The sequence below is a fragment of the Pan troglodytes genome, chromosome 12 (genome assembly GCF_028858775.2).
Source record: "Pan troglodytes isolate AG18354 chromosome 12, NHGRI_mPanTro3-v2.0_pri, whole genome shotgun sequence".
NCBI lineage: Eukaryota > Metazoa > Chordata > Mammalia > Primates > Hominidae > Pan > Pan troglodytes.
The window spans coordinates 52,428,395-52,452,745 of record NC_072410.2 but is presented as its reverse complement, the minus strand read 5'-3'; the positions used below and the strand labels follow the sequence as shown (position 1 = coordinate 52,452,745).

General features: G+C 44.5%; 2 protein-coding genes across 6 annotated transcripts; both read right to left on the bottom strand.

The window, feature by feature from the left end:
• Window positions 1–23: 23 nt before the first annotated feature.
• On the bottom strand, window positions 24–12,286 carry SNRPG (small nuclear ribonucleoprotein polypeptide G). Of its 5 annotated transcripts, XM_063789737.1 has the most exons (5): window positions 10,739–12,236; window positions 8,586–9,253; window positions 7,861–8,128; window positions 6,571–6,695; window positions 24–204 (listed from the first exon to the last, which is right to left on the bottom strand). In XM_063789737.1, the coding sequence occupies exons 3-5, from the start codon at window positions 7,877–7,879 to the stop codon at window positions 154–156; spliced, it is 195 nt and encodes a 64-aa protein (XP_063645807.1). In that variant the 5' UTR covers window positions 7,880–8,128; window positions 8,586–9,253; window positions 10,739–12,236; the 3' UTR covers window positions 24–153. The 5 variants fall into 5 exon arrangements, with proteins under 5 accessions (XP_063645807.1, XP_009440905.1, XP_001142444.1 ...); XM_009442630.3 differs by lacking the exon at window positions 8,586–9,253 and having other exon boundaries at window positions 7,861–7,883; window positions 12,117–12,286; XM_001142444.5 differs by lacking the exon at window positions 8,586–9,253 and having other exon boundaries at window positions 7,861–7,883; window positions 11,179–12,215.
• Window positions 12,287–14,495: 2,209 nt separating this feature from the next.
• Window positions 14,496–20,624, bottom strand: FAM136A (family with sequence similarity 136 member A). The gene is made up of 3 exons (XM_515532.9): window positions 20,438–20,624; window positions 19,353–19,493; window positions 14,496–15,996 (listed from the first exon to the last, which is right to left on the bottom strand). The coding sequence occupies exons 1-3, from the start codon at window positions 20,522–20,524 to the stop codon at window positions 15,808–15,810; spliced, it is 417 nt and encodes a 138-aa protein (XP_515532.1). The 5' UTR covers window positions 20,525–20,624; the 3' UTR covers window positions 14,496–15,807.
• Window positions 20,625–24,351: the final 3,727 nt, after the last annotated feature.

Below are 24,351 nucleotides of genomic sequence, written 5' to 3'. Positions count from 1 at the left end.
TATTCAGAACATCTGAGAAAGCATTTTTGACTATTACAAAAGTTTATTTAACAAAAAGTCTAATATGAAAATGTACATGACCTAATTTTTACATCATAGTAAAACAGGCCCTATGGAGAGAGGACATGGGTTTCTCTGCTGAACAGCCATTATTTATACTCGTTCCAAGGCTTCCAACATGATGATACTATTTCCTCGTATTACCTAAGAAAGAGAAAAATAAATTTGAAAAGAACAACTCAGGTAACAGACATAACTATGATGAAGAATTTTCACCAAATCATTAATGGTTTTTTAATATTACATGTCGGTTTGCAAAGGTTTGTTCAAGCCACAGGGACACCAAACAACTCTAAGCCCTTTATAAGACAGACATCTTTTAGATTTAAGGCTAACAATTTGCTTTATGAGATTCTAATGCCAAGTCTCCAATGACTAATTTCACCTTTTTTTTTGAGACAGTCTCACTCTGTTGCCCAGGCTAGAGTGTAGTGGCGCAATCTCGGCTCACTGCAGCCTCTGCCACCCAGGTTCAAGCAATTCTGCTTCAGCCTCCCAAGTAGCTAGGATTACAGGAGCCCCCCCCCCCACCACGCCCAGCTAATTTTTATATTTTTGGTAGAGATGGGGTTTCACCATGTTGGCCAGGCTGGTCTCAAACTCCTGACCTCAAGTAATCTGCTTGCCTCAGCCTCACAAAGTGCTGGGATTACAGGCGTGAGCTACTACGCCTGGCCCTAATTTCACCTTCTAAAATGCAGGACTCAAATTTAAATGCCCATCCCTGACTCTATGGGATCCAAAAATTAATGAGTAAAATAGGTACAGTAGAGTATGTTAGGTACAGTTTGGAGGTATGAGATCATTTAGGGAAGAAACCAGGATGGGAAATTGTGAAAGGCATGCTTTATGAAAATGACATTTTACCTGGGTCTTGGAAATTGGGCAGAATTTTGAAAAGGAGATTTTAGGAAATTCTAGACAGAACTAAGATGAAGACAAAGTATGAGAGGATAAGGAAGTAATCGAATTTGAATGCAGTAAAAAGTTCATGAAGAGAATCAGGAAACAAAGATAGTTGGCATTCAATCTTGGAAAGCCTCAAATGCCAATCTTAGTGTTTGGAGGACATCAGAAACTAACAATGAGCCAGTGAGAGTTTCACTTGGGGGAATGACAATCATAAGTGTCCCTGCAACAAGATATTATATAAATACACCAAAGTTTGAATAGGACAGAACCTAGAGGCAGAAAGAGAAGTTATAAAAAAAGGGCCCTAGGAGAACAGTGCTTGACCTAGTAGATAAGCCATAAATGAAGATAAGAATATTTATCGGGGGCGTGGTGGCTCAGGCCTATAATCCCAGCACTTTGGGAGGCCAAGGCAGTTGGATCACCTGAGGTTGGGAGTTCGAGACCATCCTGGCCAACATGGAGAAACCCCCATCTCTACTAAAAATACAAAATTAGCCGGGTGTGGTGGCACATGCCTGTAATCCCAGCCTGTAAACCCTCAGGAGGCTGAGGCAGGAGAATCACTTGAACCTGGGAGGTGGAGGTTGCGGTAAGCCAAGATAGCGCCACTGCACTCCAGCCTGGGCAACGAGCGAAACTGTCTTTTGTCAAAAAAAAAAAAAACCAAAACAAACCAACAGACAAACTTATCAGAGTATAGATGAATCAGCTGGTAAATGAATTCAAGAGGGGTAGAAAAATAAGCGAAACTGGAAGGCTAGGGGACTAAAAACAGTAAGTCCCTAATAGACCGTAGATCATCATAATCGACAGATCACCCATCAGTCAAGTAGAATTGGATAGGTGAATGGAGGGGTACGGGAGGGAAAGAACAGGTAATGTAGGGGAGAGAAAGGATAGGTAATGTAATAATTTGAGGTGTTTATTAGAAATGGAGGCATTCCAAAAAGATTCAAAGTGGAGCTATGCTTATAGGCAGCTAGAGTAGAAGTAGTTGTAACTTATTCTTTTCTCACAGTATCATGCTTGTTTTATTTACACATACGCTATGATTTATTGTGTTCTCCATACAAATGTAAATTTTATGAGGGCAGGGACTTAGGTGCAAAACCCCAGTGCCTAAAATAGTAGCAGGCACACAGAGGGCTCAAGAACCTGGTAAATATGAATAAAAGAACTCACATGTGATTACTGCAGCTGACAGAAGGGAACACAATTGGTAGGATAAGTGTCTTGGAACCTGGCAGCCAGTTATCAGCAATGAGTATGATAAGGTAGTAAAGAGCAGATTTAAAAAAGAATGGCTGGGCATGGTGGCTCACGCCTATAATCCCAGCATTTTGAGAGGCCCAGGTGGGCAGATAGCTTGAGCCCAGGAGTTTGAGACCAGCCTGGGCAACATGGTAAAACCCTGTCTCTACAAAAAATACAAAAATTAGCTGAGGGTGGTGGTGTACACCTGTGGTTCCAGCTACTCGGGAGGCTGAGGTGGAAGGATCAACTGAGCCCAGGGAGGTTGAGACCACAGTGAACCAAGCTCCATGCTACTGCACTCCGGCCTCGGTGACAGAGTGAGACCTTATCTCAAACCAACAACAAAACCCAGTAAACACAGTGCCCTGAAAATGTCAATGGGAACTGAAAGAGTCTAAAGATTGACACTCTTCTTCTAAGTTAACAGAGCTCCCCTCCATTTTTTTGAGACTGGGACTAGCTATGCTGACCAGGCTGCAGTGCAGTGGCTATTCACAGGCACAATCACTGCACACTGCATCCTCAAACTCCTAGGCTCAAGTGGTTCTCCTGCCTCTGCCTCTTGAGTAGCTGGGACTATAGGTGCACATCACCATGGCCAGCATAAGCCAGGAGTAGAAACATGCTTACCTAGTTATCAGAATTTTCATTTTAATTATTATTTTTTTTGAAACAGGGTCTTGCTCTGTCACCCAAGCTGGAATGCAGTGGTTCAATCACAGCTAACTGCAGCCTTGACCTCCTGGGCTCAAGTGATCCTCCCACTTCAGCCTCTCAAGTAGCTGGGACCAGAGGCATGAGCCATCAAGCTGGGCTAATTTTAAAATTTTCTGTAGAGACAGGGTCTCACCATGTTGCCCAGGCTTATCTCAAACTCCTAGTCTCAAGTGATCCTCCTGCCTTGGCCTCCCAAAGTGCTGGGATTACAGATGTGAGCCACTGCACCTGGCCAGTTATCAGAATTTTAAATTCTCAATTTTTTTTTTTTGGCAACAGATATTGAACATCACATCTCATTACCAAAGCAAGAAAAGCTAGCCTTCCTGCCTAGCTCCCTGCTAAATTTACATATTTCTTTGTCTTGTCACATAATATTTAGAAAATAAGGCTAGATGGTGAACTTTGTCCCACCTTATCTGTGGTCCAAAAACATTAAATGCATAATCCCAGCAACAGACATCCGTAAGTTTTACACTGCATGCTGTTCTTAGCAGTGTGATGATACCTCATACTGTCCCTGGATGTGGATTATCCTTTGTCTAGCATCTCCATGCTGCCCATTAATCAGTTATCTCAGTTTTATGATTGACTGTTGTGGTATCAAAGTGTTACTTGTGTTCAAGTAACCCTTTTTTTTACTTAATACTAGCCTGAAAGTATAAGAGCAGTGATGCTGGCAATATGGATATGCCAAAGAGAAGCTGTAAAGTGCTTCCTTTAAGTGAAAAGGTACAAGTTCTTGACTTAATAAGAAAAAGAATCATATGTTGAGACTGCTAAGATTTATGGTAAGGACGAATCTTCTATCTGTGAGATTGTGAAGAAGTAAAAAGAAATTCGTGCTGGCCAGGCGCGGTGGCTCACGCCTGTAATCCCAGCACTTTGGGAGGCTAAGGCAGGTGGCTCACACGGTCAGGAGTTTGAGACCAGCCTGGCCAACATAGTGAAACCCTGTCTCTACTAAAAATACAAAAATTAGCTTGGCGTGGTGGTGTGCACCTGTAGTCCCAGCTACTCGGGAAGCTGAGGCAGGAGAAACGCTTGAACCCAGGAGGCGGAGGTTGCAGTGAGCCGAGACCACACCACTGCACTCCAGCCTGGGTGACACAGTGAGACTCCGTCACATACACGCGCGCGCGCACACACACAGAGAAATTTGTGCATAGGGTTCACTACTATCTGTGGTTTCTGGTACCTACTCTGAGGATAAAGGAGGCCTGTTGTAGTGCTCTTCCTCTTTTGCCACTGTGTTTGAGGCCTAATTCTCCAAATCAAACTTGAACCATCAGGTCCCGAATTACATACTGCTCCCTTTTTTGTGCTTCAATGATGCTACAGAAGGACAACCCTAGCAAGAGTGCCTGAACTATGTAACATAATAAAAAGTAAGATAGAGGTGATGCCACTGACAACTCTGGGGATGTCTCAGAAGATAGTTGAGATTATCATTAGGTAACGATCCAGCTGACAGGTTAAAAACAAACTCACTCCTGAAAACAAACACATCCTTTTTGAGACAGGATCTCGCTTTGTCACACAGACTGGAGTGCAGTGGTGTGATCTCAGCTCACTGCAGCTTCGACTTCCTGCCTCAGCCTCCTGAGTAGCTGGGACTACAGGTGCACACCACCATGCCCGGCTAATTTTCTAATTTTTTTGTAGAGATGAGGTCTCACTATGTTGCCCAGGCTGATCTCAAACTCCTGGGCTCAAGTGATCCTCCTGCTTCAGACTCTCAAAGTGCTGGGATTATAGATGTGAGCTACTGTGCCCAGCCAACACACACATAACTGCAATAAAACAGTATTAAGTAATTTCAATGGCTTCAATGGATCACTGACTTGGACAAGGTAATAATGAAGCCAACTGTCCTTTGTTAAACAACTTCTAACAAAATGAACAAAACCTTAACCTATTTGTTTCCCTTCTTCCAACTTTAGAAAAGTCAAAAAGTTCATCTCTGTTCTTGCCTTTTAAAATGTCTTTTATTAAAGAAGTCTGATGTGTTATTATTTCTTTTTCAAAGTGAAGACTCAGCAGCAAGAATTACTGTCTGCTGATAAAAACTTTTTTTTTTCTTTGGCTGGAGGTTGGGGGTGTGTGTGTGTCACATAAACCTCAGAGATGGAACAGGAGGCTGCCCAACACACTAAGTAGGTAATCATTACTTAAATGACTTGGGATGGCAGTGCTTTCAACCAATTTCTGTGCAAAGAAAATAAAATCCATAAAGTTTAGGGGGAAAATTGCCAGAGGGATGCTCTATTCCTTCTCTGATAAAATTCCAATGAGCCGTGTGTTACATAATTCTCTAATCTTCTCAAAGCAGAATTGACAATTAGGTGCCAAGTTCTTCCTGAATCCTTTTCAGCAAATTTGTTGCAAGGAACTAAAAACCTAATCTACCTTCTATTAGAATGAAAATTTATTTGTAAAAATAAGGGCTTAGAGGAAAATCTTGGGGTATCTAGAAAATGTTTTTAAAAGGACTAATGATGCTGGCAGCCTTATTCAACAGAAGCTCACAAGGGAATATACCTGAAAGACAAGTCAATTTACATGAAACTTGGGGGTACAGTGTGGTATCTGGAGACTCTAAACTGTTTTTTCAGTCATAACTATTGATTTGCTTTTCAAAATACAGTAATGAAAAAGTATCTGAAATAAGTAATAACACAAACCTTGGAAAGAATGGTATGTAAAAAAATTAAACAGGCAGAGATGTCAAAATAGGTCTATCTTCAACTTTACTGCTCAAACTTAAAAATCAAGGTTAATAAATCAAGGCTAATAATTAGCAACTCTTACCACTCCTTGGAGGTCTTTATGCTTAATAATTTGCTAAAAGTAAGTTGTCCTTTTTGGTTCACCTTTTTCAAGAACTTTGGGCTTACCGCTTTATTAGGTATGTTGTCCTGTGTTAGACAAAGAGGGACTCAAAGTCTGGGTATCAAAACTCTTCTTCAGCAATCACTAAAACTACGGCCCAATGAATGTAGGAATGTTTAATCCTATGAGGGCTCAGTATGTGCTTTTTTATTTTTTCCTGCTTTTTCTCTCATGTGAATAACTGTCACTGTGATTATCCCTTGTAACTTTTACCTTGGCTACCTTAAAATTTTGGGTGTGGTAAACCAGAAAATCCAGGTTAACTATGTATACAAGTAAAATCAGAAAGTGTTATCTGTGAACTGGCAGATCTGCATTAGGCATTAGTAGAAATGCAAAACCTTAATTAAGTTCCGCCCCATACCTACTAAAGTAGAATCTTCATTTTAAGAAGATTCCCTGGGGATTCATATACACATTAAGGTTTCAGAACTACTGCTCTAACGAAGGACCAACTATGAGCCTCTATTGCAGAATAAAGCTCAAAAAGGATTTCCAACAGCTATTTCAAGCGCTAGGACCTTAGGTTCTGTATAGTTGAGATCTTACCTACAGGTAAGCAGGATATTACTGGTTCATACTGAGTAACTGCCGTATGTTCAACTAAAAAGGAGATGGAAAGTCTAATCTTGCCTGTTATTTGCCATTTCTGGGGGTTACTAACCAGGAAAGTTAATACACATTCCAAAAGAAAAATGAAATCTCCAAGAGAACTCTTGTATCTTTACTTACCACCATTCCAATATTGTTCTGTTGTCCACTAGTCGCCATCTCCACACATTCATCTATCACAAGGTTCATAAAGGGATCAAATCCCCGCAATATTCCTTGGACATGTCTGCCACCATTTAATTTCACTATTAAAAAGAGAAAAAGAAGTTTTAGAAAAACATTCCATTAGCTACCAAGCATTCACTAAAAACCAGGTGGGATAAAACACAAGTATTTGAGATGTCTGAAACCCACTATCCTTACTGTATGACAAGAACTGGGTTAAACATTTTTGTATTTACTTCCACATTTTAATTTATAAGAATCCTAAAAAGTAGTATTATCCTTACTTTATAGGACAGAACTAAACTTCAGAGCTTTTTTAAAATTTTTATAAAGATGGGGGCTCCCTATGTTGCCCAGGCTGGTCTCGAACTCCTGGGCTCAAGGGATCCTCCCGCTTTGGCCTCCCAAAGTGCTGGGGGATTATAGGTGTAAACCACCGTGCCCGAGCTTTTAAGTAACTGGGTTCATGGTTATACAGCTACTGTATGATAGAAGTGAGATTCAAGCTGAAGGCTGCTTACCTCTAACGCTCATGGTTTTTTCCCCTACATATATTTCAAGTACTGTGTGGGTCAGATTTTTAGATAAATTGAACAAATGTTATTCCTACATATTCCCAAGAAACAAGATAATTGTTCCTTGTCTAAGTCCTTTGTAGCTTGTTTAAAGAAAAAAGGTTGATAAATCCTGTTAATTTTGCCAAAGTGAGGAAGGTCTTACATAAGATAAAGCCTGAAGTGCTGTTAAATTTATTAATTATCAGAAATTAGGTAAATAAAATTGTCTAGTTAGGATTAAGTAATCTGCTTAATTAACGGATGTGAATTACAGGTCCTGTGTGCTTTAAATGTTTTTTTTTTTTGAGACGGAGTCTAGCTCTATAGCCCGGACTGGAGTGCAGTAGTGCCATCTTGGCTCACTGCAAACTCCACCTCCTGGGTTCATGCCATTCTCCTGACTCAGCCTCCCGAGTAACTGGGACTACAGGCGCCCGCCACTGCGCCCGGCTAATTTTTTTTTGTATTTTTAGTAGAGACGGGGTTTCACTGTGTTAGCCAGGATGGTCTTGATCTCCTGACCTTGCGATCCGCCTGCCTCGGCCTCCCAAAGTGCTGGGATTACAGGCGTGAGCCATCGCGCCTGGCCGCTTTAAATTTTTATAAAGTTGCTCCAAACATATTGCTAAGACACATGTAAAAAGCAATTAAATAATTAAAAAAACCCCCAAAACAACAACAAACTTACATGATAACTTCTTGTCCATAAATCTGAAAAAGGAAAAGGGTAAAGATTATATAACCAATTAAAAAAATTTAAGCATAAACAAGTAAATAGGTATAGTTAAGATAATTTGCTAAAATTTATACAATGGGAATAATGAAATCTAAAATAGTAAAAATAATGTATTGCTGTAAAGAGTGAGGGAGTAGGGCAAGGTAGCTCACGCCTGTAATCCCAGCACTTTAGGAGGCTGAGGCGGGTGGACTGCTTGAGCTCAGGAGTTGAGACCAGCCTGGGCAACATGGTGAAACCCCATCTCTACCAAAAATACAAAAATTAGCTGGGGGTGGTGGCACATGCCTATGGTTCCAGCTACTTGGGAGGCTGAGGTCGGAGAATCACTGGAGCCTACCACGTTGAGGCTGTAGTGAGCCATGATTGCGCCACTGCCCTCCAGCTTGGGCAATAGAGCGAAACTGTCTCAGGGGAAAAAAAGAGTGGGGGCATAAAGGGTTACCTAAATTAGACATTCTACGAAGCAAAGTAATTTGGGAAGAGGAAAGGCAATAAAAATGAAACATATTTAGACTATATTAATTTACATTAAGTAGAGTATACTAATGTGAATTACATTCTTATTGTTCAATACTATGTTGTTTCATTGACCTAAATTTCTTTCTTTCTTTCTTTCTTTTTTTTAAGAGATGGGAGTCTCACTATGTTGCCCAGGCTGGTCTTGAATTCCTGGCCTCAAAAAATATGCTCCCCCTCAGCCTCCCAAAGTGCTGCTGGGATTACACAGGCATGAGCTACCACATCTGGTCTCATTGACCTAATTTTCAATGATTGGATTTTATAGTCACAAGAGGAAAACAAAGACTTGCCTACGTTTGGTTATTTCCAAAACTAAGTTGTAAAGACAGCAAACAGTAATCAAATCATATCCAATTCAATAGGTATTTTATATTTGAAATAAGTAGTGTTCTTTTATTTAATATTAAAGCATCAAGCATAAATGTTCAGGGTAGTCCTCAACATTTAAGTATATTTTAGAATAATAAATGCACATTTGAAACTTCAAACGATATGAATTAAAAAAAAATTCCATTTTAGTGGAATACGAGATTAAGCCATGCAGTCAAATCAGTTTTTAATCTCTTCCATTTATAGGCCAGAAAACATAAAATTTCATTCAATTTTAAAAATTTCATTCAAATTTTAAAATATAAAAAAATGAAAAAAAAGATGTTTAGTATATGGGCCACGAAGTGGGGCACTTATTCAATTTTAATGTATAGGATTATCAAGGGAAAATGTAAATATAAAACGAGCATGACTGAAGGAGGGAGTAGATACATTTACAAGTAAAAATATATTTATGGGCCGGGCGCAGTGGCTCATGCTTGTAATCCCAGCACTTTGGGAGGCCAAGGCGGGCGGATCACCTGAGGTCGGGAGTTCGAGAGCAGCCTGATCAACATGGAGAAAACCCGTCTCTACTAAAAAAAAAAAAAATAAAATAAAAAAAATAGTCGGGTGTGGTGGTGCATGCTTGTAATCCCAGCTACTCAGGAGGCTGAGGCAGGAGAATCGCTTGAACCCGGGAGGCGCAGGTTGCGGTGAGCCAAGATCGCGCCACTGCACTCCAGCCTGGGCAGTAAGAGCGAAACTCCATCTCAAAAAAAAAAAAAAAAAACACATATATATATATGTGTATATATATATATGAAGTAAACTATATTTTAATAAGATACATAAAACGTATCAAATATAACACACAAGATCTTATACAATCTTTACAACGACTTTGCAATTATGGTCTATCATTTCCACCGTTTTTACAGATGGAGAACTAGGCTTGGAAAAGCTAAAGCAATTTTTCAAAGTCACACAGCAAGTGAGAGCAAACACAAATAGTTCAGTTTGACTGGAGAATGGAATACGTGAGTATTAGCAGCTATAAGGTTTGGTGCTTGAATGCTGGGTTAAGTACAGACTCGATTTTGCATACTGTGATAAATTATTAAAGCAGTCACTGGCAAGACTACTGTGGCAGCAAATTTTAAGAAGTGGAAGGAAGAATTCAGTTAAGCCAGTGTATCTCAACTTCTATACTACTGACATTTGGGACCAGTTAATTTTGTATTGTTGGGGGCAGTCGAATAAGCGGTAGGATGTTTAGCAGCATCCCTGGTGTCTACTCACTAGAAGCCGGTAGCACCAGATTCCCTACTCCCCATTTAAGAACACCTGAGTTATGCTACACCAGAAGGAGGGCATAATGGTGTAAAAGAAGATGCTATCTGTGAGAAAGCAAAGGAAGAAAAAAATTTTAAGTCATTTTGGCGGCAGATCTGACCGGATTTCACAATTCATGAAACCTAGGGATGAGAAGAGAAAGGTATTAAAACTAGCCTCCTTCTCTGAAATTTTCAAAAACTATGTTATGAACCAGAAAGAAAATCTTAGATTACAAGTAGAGAATGGTCTTTTTGTTAAAAAAAAAAAAAAAAGTCACCATTTCACCAGTCCCTGATGAATCCAGAGGATACTTACATCACCAAAAATAACTTTCAGATAAAAAGAGTAATTTTCACAATAATTTCTGGGTAACTTCTATTTTTTTTTTTTTTGGGACGGAGTCTCGCTCTGTTGCCCAGGCTGGAGTGCAGTGGCGCGATCTTGGCTCACTGCAAGCTCCGCCTCCCGGGTTCACGCCATTCTCCTGCCTCAGCCTCCCAAGTAGCTGGGACTACAAGTGCCCGCCACCACGCCCACATAATTTTTTGTATTTTTATAGAGACGGGGTTTCACCTTTTTAGCCATGATGGTCTCCATCTCCTGACCTCGTGATCCGCCCGCCTCGGCCTCCCAAAGTGCTGGGATTACAGGTGTGAGCCACCGCGTTGGGCTTATGTTTTAATAATTAATTCCTTAACAGACCTAACTAAAATATACATAGAAGTAGTTTTCATACAAAAGATGGCTTTGATACAAATGGACCTTTAAATGCAAAAATATTATTATTTTTTGAAACAGAGTTTCGGTCTTGTTACCCAGGCTGGAGGGCAATGGTGCGATCTTGACTCACTGCAATCTCCGCTTCCCGGGTTCAAGCGATTCTCCTGCCTCAACCTCCGGAGTAGCTGAGACTACAGGCTTACACCACCTGCCTGGCTAATTTTTTGTATTTTTAGTAGAGACGGGGGTTTCACCATGTTGGCCAGGCTGGTCTCGAACTCCTGACCTCAGGTGATCCACTCGCCTCAGCCTCCCAAAGTGCTGGGATTACAGGCGTGAGCCACTGTGCCCGGCCGCAAAATTATTAAATAGGAACTTTACCTTTTGTCTGACTTCCATGGGCCTGGTAATAAATTAACTATACACGAAGCCAACCGCATGCTACGCCAGAAAAAACTGATCCCTGTAAAAATTTTGCATCCTTTGTGCAATCCAACTAATACATGTAGAATTCCAGCATCAGGAAGTATAAGCAAAACAGAAACGTAGTCAGGAAACACATAACCTGTTAAGTCCACTCAAAAAGTATTTGAGGAGTTCAAAGCTTTACGTTGAGTCCTACCTAAAGTAAGCCTCTCCTACTTAAAGTTGTTTGACTTTACTGGGTGTGTAGAAAAAACTTCAAAAAATTAGCCTTCTCTGACTAGAAAAAATTAATGTTCTTAAAAAAAAAGAAAAATGAATGTTCTTACATAGTTTCAACATCAGAGCAAGATAACACGACGTTCAAGCTTAACGTAAAAGAAGGCAAGAAAAAGGAATGAGGTTTCTAAGTAAAAGCTCAAAACACCTACAAACACATTTGCTAAGACTAAAGTGGCTTTCGGATTCTGATGCCTCACGTAGTTTTAAAAACACTTCCTTCCCTTCCAGCCCCTCCTTAGTTCCTTTAGAGAATTTCCCCCTCTAGCCGTCTATCTAGAACATGATACTATTCGAGATGTTCAACAAAAGGTGGCGTTGGAGATCTTCAAGGAACGAGGGAGAGCGCCGGGTGACCAGGGGCCGGACCGCGGGACCTGGAGACTAGTCGGCCGGAAGGAGGTGCCGTGGCTGCCGGCCGTAACCACACCGACGCGCGAGCTCTGCGCGGGCTTCACGTCTCATGCGCGGGAGCCTGGCCGGGATCCCGGCGACCTCGGACCGGAAGAAGAAATGAAGTGAAGCGGCTCAAGACATTCGGCTAACGGAGAGGGAACCAAGGGACTCGCGGGACGCAAATAACTGACCACTTCGGTTTGGCTCTCACACATACTTACTTTTTCAACTCGGGAGGGTGAGCTTTGCTCATGGTGTATACTCCGCGGGCTCACAGATGCCTTGGAACGCAACGCGCGGCTTCCCTCACGCTCCCGCGGTAGGCCCGGCGTCTTGCGTCTGGCGTTATCGACCTCGTTAGCCAATGGATTGTTGGCACTTTTTACATTTCACCTCGCGATATCTCGGCGCCTCGGTCATCCTTGAGCTTCCGGTTATGTCCTCAGCGATTGGCCAGGACGGAGGGGTGCGTCCTCTAGGCACCTTTCTGAATTCCGTTTTCCTTGTACAAAATTGAGATAACGGGTATTCCACCGGTGGGTATCCCTGCTCTTTTTCTTTTCTTTTTGAGACGGAGTCTAGCTCTGTAGCCCAGGCTGGAGTGCAGTGGCGCGATCTCGGCTCACTGCAAGCTCGGCCTCCCGGGCTCACGCCATTCTCCTGCCTCAGCCACCCGAATGGCTGGGACTACAGGCGCCCGCCACCACGCCCGGGTAATTTTATGTATCTTTTAGTAGAGACGGGGTTTCACCATGTTAGCCAGGATGGTCTCGATCTCCTGACCTCGTTATCCGCCCGCCTCGGCCTCCCAAAGTGGTAGGATTACAGGCGTGAGCTACCGCGCCCAGCCGGGTATCCCTGCTCTTGTTTATGGAACAGCCAAAATAAACAAACAAACAAACAAATAAATCAATATATAAATAAATAAAAATAACAAAGCCGGGCGCCGTAAATCCCAGAACTTTGGATCTCTTGAGCCCAGGAGTTCGAGACCAGCCTGGGCAACATAGCGAGACCCCTTCTCTATTTAAAAAATAAAATTGAGATATTGAGATAACGGTCCCGTCTCTAGCTCCTGGGCAAACCCGGCCAATCCCGCATGTCTGTGGATCGTATCGCTTATTTTCTTCATATATACCAATATATCAAATGATAATGATCCCTGGAGGAATGGGCCTCTCTCTCTATATGTATATTTTTTTGAGACGGAGTCTTGCTCTGTCGCCCAGACTGGAGTGCAGTGGCACGATCTCGGCTCACTGCAAGCTCTGCCTCCCGGGTTCACGCCATTCTCCTGCCTCAGCCTCCCGAGTAGCTGGGACTACAAGTGCCCGCCACCACGCCGGGCTAATTTTTTGTATTTTTAGTAGACACCGTATTTCACTGTGTTAGCCAGGATGGTCTTGATCTCCTGACCTCGTGATCCGCTGGCCTCGGCCTCCCAAAGTGCTGGGATTAAAGGCGTGAGCCCCCGCTCCCGGCTGGGCCTCTATATTTTTTTGGCAGGTAACCCTACAGCATACTGTCAGACCAAGTGGGGTTCCCGTAACATGTAAATTAGCAGCCTCTGAACCATTGTAGAGTAAGGTGACTGGGTCTGTCTCCAAGAATTTGAATCTATTTCTGACTGAGGGGTCTTGCAAAAAAAATTTTTTTTTGAGATGAGTTCTTGCTCTGTCACCTAGGCTGGGGAGCATGGTGTGATCATGGCTCACTGCAACCTCGAACTCCTGGCCTCAAGCAATCCTTCCACCTCAGCCTCCTGAGTTGTTGAGACTACAGGCGCACGCCACTGCACCCAGCTAATTTTTTTTTGTAGAGACGAGGTCTCGCTTTGTTGCCCAGGCTGTTCTCAAATTCCTGGCCTCAAGAGATCTGCCTGCCTCCGGCTCCCAAAGTGCTGAGATTACAGGGGTGAGCCAGCATGCCTGGCAATTCTGAAATTTTTCAAACACTACCTCCAGAACTCACTGATGTGCTATTGCCCCTGTATATAAAACGTGGTGCAGCACACAAACATTTTCTAATATAAGGTGTTCTTTTTTCATGTCAAGATGTGTAAAAAGTGGTCTCGGACTTGTTCCCAGTTGTTACCCCAAAATTATAGAAGACTAAACCAAAATAGAATACCTTGTTTTAAAATAGGGGATAGTTCTCAAAAATTGAGTTAATTCCTGATATTCTGGAATGGCTCTATATAAATATCAATGATAGTAAAGACTTAAACTCATCACATATTTTGCACTCTTAGTACTCAAAATCCTAGACACTGAATTTTTTCTAGCAGGGTCATAGCTTTGTACCTTTACTACCACTTGCTATTAGTGTTTAGTTGAAGCTAGAGACCTGACATAGATAATGAATTTCTCTTTTTAACCTTATAGACAGTTTCTTTTCTACATTAATGAACTTCAAGTCACAATGTCCTAGTCTCCTCTCAAAGTTTTTCCCATTTACAATGAACCAGTTCTGCATCTGAACTATAACAACTAATTTCCACTCTTCTGGACATTTTAAACTCATTTAACCTGTTAAAAGGAGAAGCATCCTGAGAAAGTTACATATTCACCACCCAGATATAAGGAAAGGAGACTCAATAGTGGGGAGAAAATTAAACCTTATTTATTTTTAAAACCAAACCACTAGGAAAATATATCACAGCCTGGAAACAGCAAACGGACAGGCTATATTATAATTTCAAGTAATAAGTTGGTGAAAATTCAACGAAGTTGCTATCAAAACAATAAGGTGCCATGCTGGGGCAGGAACACTGCCAGCTGCACAAGCCCCAGGCAAAAATGGTATTTGGTAATGGGGGCTGCCTCTCCTTTGCTCTAAGGGAGTCAGCTCATCCTAGCCCAAGTTGCTTACTTTTTCTCCCTTGAATTTCCTGTTGCCAGGGGTTTGTCTCAATTGGGCTCTGTTAATTCAGGGGGCTAAGTAGGCAATGCTAGGTGTAGGCTTTCATTCCATCTGTTCTAATAAAACCAGGTTTTTCCAAATCCAGTACTTCATTACTCTGTTGTAATCAAGTAGCCAACTGCTCCTCTTTTACTGTTCATTCCTAGATACTAGTATATATCACAATCAAAACCCCCTTCTCTTCAAGGGGAAAGTGTTACTGCAAGATTGTCCTGTCATTTTGCTACACACAGCCTCAGGGGCCATCAGCCAGTAATTCTGCTTCCCATAATTAGTGTGTCGTCACCTCTCATGTTTCTGCACGGTCTCCAGGCTGAAAGATGCAGCATGTAATAATTTTAAGAAATGTACATCCACATCTTGATGACCAGAAATGGGGATCCACAAGGAACATTTCAGAGTTCTTATCCAAACTAGTCTACCTCCCAGTTCCACATCTTAAAATCAACTTGTACGCCCTTGTATAAATTACCCCAAATCAAGAAAACAAAGACCCAGAAAACTTTCTTTCCCTTCTAAGTTAGTGACCTCATTGATTTTGTTTCACAGCTTATGGAAGATGGTGTGGTGATACTTTTGGTAAACAGGATGTTGGCAACAAAGAGAAAATATCTCTCCTCAGACTCCACCAACTCTAACCTGCCAGCCTGTTAGTACCTGTGTAGTAAGAAGAGTCTGGTACCTTAGAGGGCTCTGGCTTGTTACAGGGGAGAGCCTTACTGCCAGGACAAGCACTGGCCACAGGAAATAATAAGCTCTAAAACTCTCCTGTAATATCTCTGACTCGATTTAGCACCACTTTTTTCCATTTCATTTTTTAGGGACTGAAACATAAAATAACCAGTGTCCAGAGGCAAGTGACATGTGCCTTACACTTGTGGCCATCCTTCATTTCTTCATTCGTAAACTTTGCTTAAAAGACTAAAATTCCCAATTCCTTATAAAAAATATATTCTTGCCCTCAGCCCTGATGGCCACTGGCAAAGACTTTTATTTTCCAATTGATAAGAGAGCCTCCTTCATCTTCTTGGTCATAGTTGGGATGAGGTGCATGTGGTCATCCACACACTTGGTCACACAACTGTCCAGCTGCTGCTTCACCTGAAGCTCCTTACTCCCAGCATCTATTGAATCTTTGGCTTTGTCGTTGCAATGCATGGTGCACCGGGCCAGGCGGTCCTGTGGCAAGAAGGAAGAACGTAGAAAAAGCTGAGAGTAAGGCCTCCATTTACTGCGTGCTCATTATTTGTTAGGCCCTGTGCTACAGGTTTAATATGTATTATCTTGGTCAATTAAAGGGACATGGTAGTGTGATTGGCCAAGTTTTTTTTTTTTTTTTTTTTTTGAGCAGAGTCTGACTCTGTTGCCCAGGCTGGAGCGCTGCGCTGCAGTGGCACGATTATGGCTTACTGCAGCCTCAACGTCCCAGGCTCACGCTATCTTTCCACCTCCGCTCTCAAGTAGCTAGGACCACAGGCACACGCCACCACTCTTGGCTAATACTTTCTTAAAAATTATTTTTGTAGAGATGGGATCTCCCTATGTTGCCCAGGCTGGTCTTGAACTCCTGGGCTCAAGTGATCCTCCCTCCTTGGCTTCCCAAAGTGTTGGGATTATAGGTGTGAGCCACTGTGTTTGGCTTTCCAAGACTGTCTTGACTCAAACAGAAGATGGCACCAGGAGGGCTCAAACTATTACTAGAAAGCAGGTGAATGACAGAATAAATTGGGCAGAACATTCTTCCAGGAAATGAGAGGTCCCTAGAGGTTATTGTAAGATGTACAAACATCTTGATTCTTTTTTTTTTTTTGAGATGGAGTTTTGCTCTTGTTGCCTAAGCTGGAGTGCAATGGCACAATCTCGGCTCACCACAACCTCCGCCTCCCGGGTTCAAGTGATTCTCCTGCCTCAGCCTCCTGAGTAGCTAGGATTATAGGCATGCGCCACCATGCCCGGCTAACTTTTTTTGTATTTTTAGTAGAGACGGGGTTTCTCCATGTTGGTCAGGCTGGTCCCAAACTCCCAACCTCAGGTGATCCACCCGCCTCAGCCTCCCAAAGTGCTGGGATTATAGGTGTGAGCCACTGATTCTTTAAAGTCTGTTCTTTCTACAGGAAAACATTCAATTCAACAAATATTTATTGAGCATCTACTATGTGCCAGGCACTCTTTTAATGTTAGGGAATATAGCAATGAGTAAAACAAAGTTCTTACCCTTACAGAACTTACATTCCAGTGAGAGGAAAGAGACAAACAAAGTAAATGGAGATGTGGAGGAATTAGGTGGATATGTGGAGTTTATCAGTGAGCTCTGGCCTACAGATATAAATGCAGGAGCTGTCAGCATAGAGATTATATTTACAGCTATGAGGCTAGAGGAGACTAGAGAAGTAGGCAGAAAGGAGAAAAGAAACAAGGACAGCCCCAGGCACTCTGATGCTCAGAGGCTGGAGTGGGGAAGAGAGAGCAAAGGAGGCCAAGGAAGGAGGCAGAAAACCAGGAGAGTGAGATGTCCTGGTGACCAACTGAATAAAATGCTTTAAGAAGGAGAGGGATCCACTGTGTCAATGATGCAGACAGAGTAAGATGAAGACTGAGAAATGACCCCCGGATTTGGCCCCATGGAGGTGAGTGGCAGGAGTGGTTCTGGCCCAGTGAAGAGTGAAAGTCCACTTGGAGAGGACTAAAAAGATAATGCAAGGGGAGTTATAGAGCAATCCAAGAATCACATTTTCAAAGACCCCATCTATAAAATTAGCTGTCAAAAAGAACACAAAGAAACCCTTTGGGGTTCCATGATCTTGAAGAAGTTATTCCTTCATAATGGCAGTAACTTTGAAGCGTTTTGAATGGAAGAATGTAAAGATGTGTCACATTGTGTATAAGTTTTCCATGTGGATGGAACCTCAGGCTATGAAAGACTGGCTTGGAAGTAGGCTTGCTTCCCCCAGGTTCCAGAAAAATATACTTAGAAGATGGGAGTAAAATGAAGTTGTGGATACTCTTTGCTCCAGAGAGGGAAACAGGGAGCTCTTTTGGTAACCTCAGAGGGGCTTGTGAGCCAGGAATCAGTGAGTCAACAGTAATAATGATTGACATAAATGACTGCTCCTTAGTGACAGAGGGGCTGCCCTCTGGGTATAGCAAGTAGGGGCAGTCCTGGGTGGGTGTATAAGTCCATAAAATGGTGGAAGGGTGTTCCTCTAATCTGTACCTTTTCAAGGCTATCCTACCTTTCTAGAGATTCTGCTGTTTTAAAAATAATATATGTTTTAGGAAACTTTATTTTTTTATTTTTATTTTATTTATTTTTTGAGACGGAGTCTCGCTCTGTCACCCAGGCTGGAGTGCAGTGACGCGATCTTGGCTCACTGCAAGCTCTGCCTCCCGGATTTACACCATTCTCCTGCCTCAGCTTCCCAAGTAGCTGGGACTACAGGCGCCCACCACCACACCCGGCCAATTTTTTGTATTTTTAGTAGAGACAGGGTTTCACTGTGTTAGCCAGGATGGTCTGGATCTCCTGACCTCGTGATCTGCCTGCCTCAGCCTCCCAAAGTGCTGGGATTACAGGTGTGAGCCACCGTGCCCGAACATTATTTATTTTTTTTTGAGACGGAGTTTCGCTCTTGTTGTCCAGGCTGGAGTGCAATGGCATGCGATCTTGGCTCACTGCAACCTGCGCCTTCCGGTTTCAAGCGATTCTCCTGCCTCAGCCTCCCGAGTAGCTGGGATTACAGGCACCTGCCACCATGCCCAGATAATTTCTGTGTTTTTAGTAGAGATGGGGTTTCACCATGTTGGCCAGGACGGTCTCAAACTCCTGACCTCGTCATCCACCCACCTCGGCCTCCCAAAATGTTGGGATTACAGGCGTGAGCTACGTGTCCAGCCAGGAAACTTTATACTACACAGTATACATTCTGTATTTGGTGGTTATGTCAAAAGGAACAAACAAACGCCTCCTCCCCAACAAACTGCATAAGGGCTCTTGGTCATGAACTCCCCTGGTAACTCCCCATTACATCATTTCTTTTTTTTTGAGACAGAGTCTCGCTCTGTTGCCAGGCTGAAGTGCAGTGGCGCGATCTTGGCTCACTGCAACTCCACCTCCTAGGTTCAAGAGATTCCCCTGCCTCAGCCTCCCTAGTATCTGGGACTACAGGTGCGTGCCACCACGCCCGGCTAATTTTTTGTATTTTAGTAGAGACGGGGTTTCACCATGTTGGCCAGGATGGTCTTGATCTCCTGCTCTCATGATCCACCTGCCTCAGCCTCCCAAAGTGCTGGGATTACAGGCATGAGCCTCCGCGCTCGGCCTACATCATTTCTATAGGAAATGATGTTCAACTTAAGGCACTCAACCGCCAAGACTTTTTCCAAAATTTCAAACCCTGTGAAAACTGGTTGGCCATCAGTATCACAACTGTTAACAGAACCAAGACACTAAAGCCAAGAGTTTTGAACAAATGCTTGTCATCTCCTGCAAAAGTCTGTATCAAGGACTACAGTGCTCTGTCTAGGATATTTCTCACCTGGAACTTCTCCAACTCACTGGTGACCAAAGCCTGGGCTTGAGCCAGAGGCACATGGCAGCGCTCGATGCACTGGTGCACCTGCTTCATGGAGGCCTGGCTGTCCTCACAACAGCTGGCGCTGCACCGGAACATGAGACCCTGGGGAGAAAGGGCAGAGAGGTTAGGTAGGAAAGTCTCTGGGGACAGAGATGACTATGGAGCACTACAGGAGTTAGAAGGCCACGTGGATATTTGCACCTCTCTCTCCACCTTCTGCTTTCACCTTCCCTGAGAATAGACACCAGGACCTTAAAACCACCACTGGGGAAAATTATCCTCAATGTCTAGTGTAGTGTTTCATGGTGTCCTTGCTGCTAGCTCATCGGCACCTGTTGCACCGATGGTTGGGTGAACAGAGGTTCCCCCGAGTGGGTGAGAGTAGGGTAGTCTGACGAAGCCAAATTCTGAAAACCAGGAGCCTCTTCCACGGGGTTCAGAGGTCAGCAACCTAGCAATACAAATTCCACCAGAGGGCAGCCGACCCACTAATCAATGACTCAAGGGGCACTATCTGGGAAACACAGACTCCGTGAGAGAAGCAGGACCGAAACACACAGAGGCATTGCGGGGCTCAGAGAAGAACAGTGTAGAAACCCGCGCTGTGTGAAGCGAGGTTGGGCACAAGAGAAGCAGGCATGACCTGGCCAACGGGGAGGCCGGAAGCCCTCGCCTTTCTGGTCTTTCACGTTGGCAGCGCCTCTGCTGGGCCTCGGGCCGCTCACCTGAGGAAGGGGCCGCGTAAGAGGGGAAGGTGGTGGGGCGAGCGCCTGCCACCAGGGGCTTCCCACCTGCCGCCGAGGTCGCTCCTGCCCCGGGCTGGAAGGGGCGGAAAACAGCCTCGCGCATGGCAAGGGCACACGGATTTCATCCGATCCGCCAAAGCTTCCGAAGTCCTGTCCGAGGCCGCCCCGGCGACCCCAGGGCCGCCCACACCCGGTCTGCGGGGACGCGGCTGCAGTGCAAGGCGTCGCGTGGTGGCTGAGGGAAGGGCCCGGAACCCACCCGCTGAGAAGGGGGTCCTGGTTCGGCCCCAGCCCCGCTACCTGCATCTTCCGGATGTTCTCTCTTTCCAGACTCTTCACCATGGACTCCACCGCCTCCTGCACCCGGAGCTGCTGCAGCTCAGCCATGGCGACCCCGCGCTGCCCCGCGGCGCTCCGCGCCGGCGCCCATGTGGAATCGGCGTACGGGCCCGCCCCCTCACCGCCCTTCACCGCCCTTCGCCGCCCGCCCTTCCAGGGCCCACGCCCCCCCTGGCGGCCGAACGGAGCCACTGCATGCTGGTGTCCGCGAGCCCACCGCCCTCCTCCCGCTTGGGAACCGGTCACTGGGACACCTGCCCTGAGGCTGCTGCCTGCCTTTCCTCCTCCCCTCCCTTGTCCCTCCCTTTACATTCTTTAAAATTATTTAATGTAATTTACATACAGATAAATGCCCAGATCTTAGGCGTGCTGCTTGATGAGTTTTAACAAACCCTGTCCGCCGGGCGCAGTGGCTTACGCCTGTAATCCCAGCACTTTGGGAGGCCGTGGGCAGGTGGATCACCTGAGCTCAGGAATTTGAGACCAGCCTGGCCAACCTGGCGAAACCCCGTCCCTACTAAAAATACAAAAATTAGCCGGGTGTGGTGGCACATGCCTGTAGTCCCAGCTATTTGGGAGGCTGAGGCAGGAGAATTGCTTGAACCCGGGAGGGAGAGGTTGCAGTGAGCCGAAATCACGCCATTGCACTCCAGCCTGGACGACAGAGTGAGACTCTGTCTCTAAACAACAATAAAAACCCAAACTCTGTCTTGTCCCAGTCTCTGTCCTTTCTACCCCATCTCCCCACCCCTGCCCTAACTGGTCTGCTTCTGTCACTGTAGATTACATTTTCTCTTTCTAGAATGTCATATGTATGTTATTATCCAATAAGTACTCCTTTTCTGTCTGGCTTTTTTAGCATATTGCTGAAAAATACTTAGCCTAATGCTTTCGAGATTGAGCTGTGTTGTTGGTTCTTTTTTGCTGCTGAGTAGTATTCTATTGAATGGACATACCACATCTGTCATTGTTGTTTTTTGAGACAGGGTCTCACTCTGTCACCCAGGCTGGAGTGCAGTGATGTGGTCTTGGCTCATGCAGCCTCCACCTCCCTGGTTCAAGTGATTCTCATGCCTCAGCCTCCCGAGTAGCTGGGATTACAGGCATGTGCCACCACGTCTGGCTAATTTTTTTTTTTTGTAGACACGGGGTTTCACCATGTTAGCCAAGCTGGTCTCCAACTCCTGACCTCAAGGGATCCACACACCTCGGCCTCCCAAAGTGCTGAGATTGCAGACATGAGGCATCGGGCCCGGCCCACATTTGTTGATCCATTCCCCTGCTGATGGGTGTTTGGGTCTTTTCCAGTTAGTAGCTATTATGAATAAAGTGGTGACTATGAACATCCTTGACCATTTTGTTTTCTTTTGGAGATGGGATCTTGCTATGTTGTCCAGGCTGGTCTCAAACTCCAGGCCTCAAGCTATCCTCCTGCCTCTGCCTATCAAAGGGATTACGGGTATGCACCACCACCCAGTCCTGGACCAAGTCTTTTGTAGACACAGATTTTCTTTTCTTTTGGGTAAATATCTAGAAATGGGATTGTTGGATCACAGGGTAGATGTACGTTTATGCATTTATTTCTAATAAAAAATGAACTTCAGAGACAAAGCAGGGGCTACAGATCATCAATGAAGCAGTCATCAATGAAGCACTTATATGCCAGCAACATGAAACTGTTTCTGAATTCCTGGAGCAGTTTTTTTTTTTGGAATGCCTCACTGTCCCACCCATAACAGTACTGTCGTGTGCATTCATTTATCGAATACATTAGCTAGGGGTGCGGGTCCAGAGGGGAGTGTCAGTGGAGAAGGGAAACGCACACTCCGTGGAGGAGGGGAAGGGGCAGTGTTGGAAGAGGTGTGCTGGAGGAGGTGGTCCAGGCTGGCAAGGAGGGAGTGAGCCATCTGGGTTCCTCAGGAAAGTTTTCTTAGAGGAGATAGGCTTGAATTGAGGCTTTGAATTGAATTGAAATGAGTGGGTGTTTGCTTGGCATATGGGGCTGAAGAGAAAGCCATGTCAGGCATGGGGGTGCAAGGTGGGGGTGGGGGTGGAACAAAGGAATGGGGCTGTCATTAGAATTTAACGATTTTCTGCCATTGGGCGCTAGATGGCAGGAGAACTCTAGTTTGAGGGCAGTGGGGAGTTTGACTCAACCCAAGCTTCTTTGAAGAAAGCTGTGTTTTGACTGGGCACGGTGGCTCACGCCTGTAATCCCAGCACTTTGGGGAGCTGAGGCAGGTGGATCACCTGAGGTGAGGAGTTTGAGACCAGCCTGGCCAACATGGTGAAACCCCATCTCTACTAAAAGCACAAAAATTAGCCGGGCATGGTGGCAGGCACTTGTAGTCTTGGCTACTTTGGGAGGTTGAGACAGGAGAATCGCTTGAATCTGGGAGGTAGAGGTTGCAGTGAGCTGAGATCACGTCACTGCACTCCAGCTTGGGCAACAAAGTGAGACTCTGTCTCAAAAAAAAAAAAAAAAAAAAAAGCAAGCAAGCAAGCAAGCAACCAAACAAGCTGTGTTCTTCCAGCGCCAGGCCCTCTCTAGTGAGTACAAGTGTGAGTATCTCCCCATAAATCACAGTTCAGGGTCTTGAGACAGCCTGTTCACTTCAAGCTCAACTACAGGTGGCTCCCAGCAGCAGCTGGAATCAGGGTGACACCAACTATTAAATAATGTGCCAGACAGTGTTTTAAGTGCCTTCCACGGGATGATCTCATTTAATTTCCATGACAAAGCACCCTATGAGGTGAGTACTTTACTCTCCTCTTTTCTCTCACTCAGGGCAGAAAACTGAGGCCTAGGGAGATGAAACCACTTGCCAGAGATTGCACATTTATAAACTGGTGGAGCTAGAATTCCAATCCTGATGGGCTAACTCCAGACTAGAAAAAGTAGGAAATCTCTACTGTGACTGACTTAATGTTTATACTTATGTCCCATATTCCACAGAAAGTTCTTTCTTTCTTCTTTATAGCACAATCTGAAACTACTCACTTCTCCCTCTTATTCCTAAAATGCCAGACAGAACCTCTCCAACAGCTCCTACTTGTAGGAGCCAAGTTAATCATGCTAAAATGAGTTTAAAAGTCCTTGAGTAATGCAGCCTTGTTAGTTTGTATACACAAATTGAATGGTACTTTTAGTATTTATGAAAAATGATTCTTGGCTGGGGCGGTGGCTCACATCTGTAATTCCAGAACATTGGGAGGCCGAGGCGGGCAGATCACTTGGGGCCGGGAGCTTGAGACCAGCCTGGCCAACGTGGTGAAACCCCCATCTCTACTAAAAATATAAAAACATTAGCTGGGCATAGTGGCACACACCTGCAATCACAGCTACTCAGAGGCTGAGGTGGGAGAATCACTTGAAATCAGGAGGTGGAGGTTGCAGTGAGCTGAGATGGTGCCACTGCACTCCAGCATGGGTGACAGAGCGAGACTCTGCCTCAAAAAAAAAAAACAAAAACAAAAACAAAAACAGAAACAACAACAACAACAACAACAACAACAAAACCAGAAAAAAAAAAAAAAAAGAAAAATGATTCCTGACTTCCAGTTAGTTGGCTGTGGAAATCCCATGGGAGTCATGGTGGAAGCAGAGTTTAATCTCATGTTAGGAAGCTCAGATACCTGTCTGTGCTATTACCCTGGTGCTTTGAGGGTGGGAAATGAGGTTTCAGGATTATCTGGCTCAAGCCTGGGCTGACTCACTGGAAACAAGTCACAGCTCTTTCAGGATCCTGGGTAGTCAGTTCTGTCATCTTGATTCCTTTCCCACCTCTCCTGCATGCCATCCTGTGAACGCAGGCCCCGCAGTTCCTCTCTGCCAGAGACAAACGGTGGCACAAGAGGGACTAGGGCTCTTTCCT